Below are 3,567 nucleotides of genomic sequence, written 5' to 3'. Positions count from 1 at the left end.
TTTAAGAGTATTATTATTCCATTCATTCCACTTAATTCATGCTGCCCCATTGCTTGTGTCCTGGGAACCATTTGGGGCATTTAGGGCTGAAGTAACTAGACACGGCCCTTGAGTTCAGAAGCTCGACAATGGGAGCAAATTTCACACATCTCGGAGTCTTGTACTGGTTAATTGATGCACCTAAGGTAATGGCATAATCCATCAGCTTGTCGAATGTCCCTGGTTCGACGATCTTGATCTCGAGGGGTCCGATTGATTTGTCACATACACGCCCTTGGCGGTATACGCTGTTAAGGGACTCTTCGATAGTCAAGCAACAGTCCTTGAAAACAGAGGGAGAAATTGTGGTGGTACCATTGAGACTGAGTTCCCAGTAGAGCACATAGTGGCCTGGAATTGTAGTGGTATCGGCATAACTGGTGTACTCGGCCAACGTTGCATCGAACGGAAGCAAATGGTTCACTGCATTCTTCACAGAATTTTGAAGTTCAATCTCATTGGTCTTGTCCGAATCGATGCACAAAACCACATTCTTCCTGCATATGAAATTGAACTGCGGTGCATTGTTCTTGAACCCTGCTACCCTGAGCACATCACCGACTCTGTAACGATAAAGGCCTGCAAAAGCGTTGGTTTCAACAGTCAGTCAGATGCAAACCAGTAAAAAATACACTAAAATTCTTACGACATTAACCGAGTGTAATCACCTGAATAAGTGGTGACAACAAGCTCATACTCTTGGCCAAGCTTAACATCAACAAGGTCAACCAGTTCTTGTTCTTTCTCATTGAGAGTTTTGGGCACAGAAATGGAATTAGTAACCCCATTGTTCATTTGAATCGGCAAGAACTCGAAATAGGCCATCGTGGGAATGAGAGTATAGGAAACTTCACTCGGCTTGCAAAGAGGGTTAAGATTGACACCGAAGTAGCATTCACTAGATGCATACATGGTGCAGACAAGAGGGAGGCCATTGCTATAGTAATCAAGAGTGGGAATATACTGTGACATGGTTCCAGTCACAATCACATCCACATACTTTGTGTTAGGCCATAACTTTGTTATGATACCCTGCCAAGAACTTTTGCTACACTCGGCCTCGATGAAATCGGCAAGTTTAGGATCAGGTTTCAGGATGTTCATAACAGCCTCCCTGACAGATTGGTCAGTGATTTGGGAATCAATGGTACCTGTCCTTATATCATTACAAAGGAGACGCCAATGTTTCTCAAGAAATTTGATGGCCCTTACGAAGCCAGAGGCGAAAACAGCACCCACCCTGAGGACTTCCTTGTGTTGGCAAAGTCCACAAAGCATTTGAGAGTACATGCTTTGGTAAGAATCGGGACAAAGAATGGTCTCATTTGGGCTGGTGTAGTTTGTGTAAGGGTCATATGGTCTATCTTTGAAATGGCTGCTTTTGTAGTAGCTAGTGAGCACAGGGCGTGCCACAAGGCCACCAGGTGTCTTGGCCTCAGATTTTATAAACAAAAAATACATCCCTTTGACCTTGTCTAGACCAGGGAAAAATTGGCTCATAACAGGCATCAATAGGCTGTAGAGCAATGACCTCCTCCCAAGCTCCTCCTCGATCGTCGGCATCAGCTTCCTCTCCCCACCTGAAGTCCCCGAGCTGCAACAGTTAACAAAACCAACACTGCCCATTTAGCCAAAACAGGCAAAAACACTGAAATCAACATGCATGAAACAAAAGTGTTGTTTCATTTTCATATACTAACCTTGTCAAGAACTCAGAAATAGGATTGGAACAAAGGATCGGAGACGTATCGCCATTGGCGATACGCTCAACATGAGGCTGGATATCCTCATAGGTGATGACAGGCATGATCTTCTTGAAACTCCCTCTATCAGTGTGACCATTGAGGCCATGTGTTTGCAGGTACTCAACATGAGCATTACGTTCAAGAATCTCTTCCAGGACTTTCCTTTGAACTTCATCAGCATTTGAAGTCACATCCTCAATGAACTGAAGGGTTTTCTTGTTCTTCAGTTCCAGGCTGTAATCTGTAGGTTTCTGCGTGATCTTTGGTGTTTCTGGCATGATTATGATCTTTGTTTTTTGCACTTTTGAATGGAAAAAAAGGGTTTAAGCCTTTTTTATGTGCAAAGATAGAGAGAAAGATAGTAGAAGAGATGTAGTAATTGGTTTTAGATTTGGTGCGAGGAGAAAAGTAGGAAGGAGTTGGGTATATATAGAGGGAGTTATGAAGTTGGCTAAGTTTTCATTTGTATATATTCATTTGGGTTAATATGCAAATCGGTCCTCCAACTATTATCTTCTTGAATGATTTGGTACTTTTCACAATATAATATTCCAACTTTACTACTACCTCCTTCCATGCTAGTTTAATGCCTCTAAGGGTTTGACCGCAATTCACTTTTTGACGAATAAAAATCTGATATGTGATAACTTTTATGCATCATCAATAATGCTCCATTAGCATTTTTAAAATATTGATAAAAAATATGGACTTTTTTTAAAATATTAAATAATTAATTTTTTTTTATTAATTTAGATATTATCCCATTCATTTGTAATAAATGAGTTTTTATCACCATGGGTGTCATAGAACAGATTCATGGAATGCCAACTAATGGGATTCACTTTTTCTCTTCAATTTGTGTTAAAACATAGTTTTATTAATGTTGGTCTCACAAATGTTCTTATATATATATATATATATATATATATATATATATAATGCATACTCTCCAAGTATAACTCAAATTGACACCTTCCAACCAAAATCATTAAATAACATACACTAGAATACAATGCATAAACATCAAAACACAATTAATTTAAGATTTTTATTATAATTCTTGTCGCTGGAAATAGAGAAAATTAAATTACGAGGATCACTTTAAAATTGGACATCTACAATACTCGATTTAAATTAATCGACTAATAAAATTTGTATTATTTATTGTTTTTTGAAAAGGAAAATTGAAGAAGAAAGTGGGCATCCATGCTTGGTGGGGAGGAGAATTTGAGTGGGGGAGTGCATAGTGCTTGGTGAGGGTTTTGGGGATGAGAGAATGTGTGAGCAATAGAGGGGAGTGTGGGAGACATAGAAAGTAATGCAAATCTTTGACCCTTAACATTACACCAAAATTAACCTTATATTTTATTTATTTATTTATTTTTTAACGTCTCGAGAAAAATTGTTGAGAAAATATTGTAAGTGAAAAAGGGAAAAAAGAAAAATGAACAATTCCGAATATGTTGTCTTCCATTATCCTATCTTTCCACCATTTCTACTTGTATAAAGCTTTTAATGTATAGACTATAATTAGTTGGATTTGTAGAGTAGATCTGTAAAGAAGCATATATATGGAAAGGAAAATATAAAAACCATAGACCAAATCTTAATGCTTTGAATAATATTAATTCAACCCGTGATTTGTTTCACTTTTATGTTATTAAAAAAATAATTGAATCTTTTTTTTATGCTTTAACTCACTCAATTTGCTATCAACTTTTTTTAAATAATAAAAAAAACCCTATAAAGCTCTCCGAAAAGTTAAGAAACCCTACTGTTGCCT

At 37.6% G+C, this 3,567-nt stretch overlaps 1 protein-coding gene across 1 annotated transcript; it reads right to left on the bottom strand.

The window, feature by feature from the left end:
• Positions 1 to 2,160, bottom strand: LOC120179444 (indole-3-acetic acid-amido synthetase GH3.6-like). Its single transcript, XM_039185040.1, has 3 exons — positions 1,740 to 2,160; positions 708 to 1,633; positions 1 to 618 (listed from the first exon to the last, which is right to left on the bottom strand). The coding sequence occupies exons 1-3, from the start codon at positions 2,060 to 2,062 to the stop codon at positions 32 to 34; spliced, it is 1,836 nt and encodes a 611-aa protein (XP_039040971.1). The 5' UTR covers positions 2,063 to 2,160; the 3' UTR covers positions 1 to 31.
• Positions 2,161 to 3,567: the final 1,407 nt, after the last annotated feature.

This window comes from Hibiscus syriacus, unplaced genomic scaffold (genome assembly GCF_006381635.1).
Source record: "Hibiscus syriacus cultivar Baekdansim isolate YM2019G1 unplaced genomic scaffold, ASM638163v2 tig00112416_pilon, whole genome shotgun sequence".
Taxonomy (NCBI): domain Eukaryota; kingdom Viridiplantae; phylum Streptophyta; class Magnoliopsida; order Malvales; family Malvaceae; genus Hibiscus; species Hibiscus syriacus.
This window is presented reverse-complemented; position numbering and strand designations above follow the sequence as displayed.

Coding starts and splice junctions, on each gene's coding strand:
- LOC120179444 (XM_039185040.1), bottom strand. CDS start 2,062: ATGCCAGAAACACCAAAGATCACGCAGAAACCTACAGATTACAGCCTG. Junction 1,634..1,739: donor ATTTCTGAGTTCTTGACAAG/GTTAGTATATGA, acceptor TAACTGTTGCAG/CTCGGGGACTTCAGGTGGGG. Junction 619..707: donor TGTTGTCACCACTTATTCAG/GTGATTACACTC, acceptor ACGCTTTTGCAG/GCCTTTATCGTTACAGAGTC.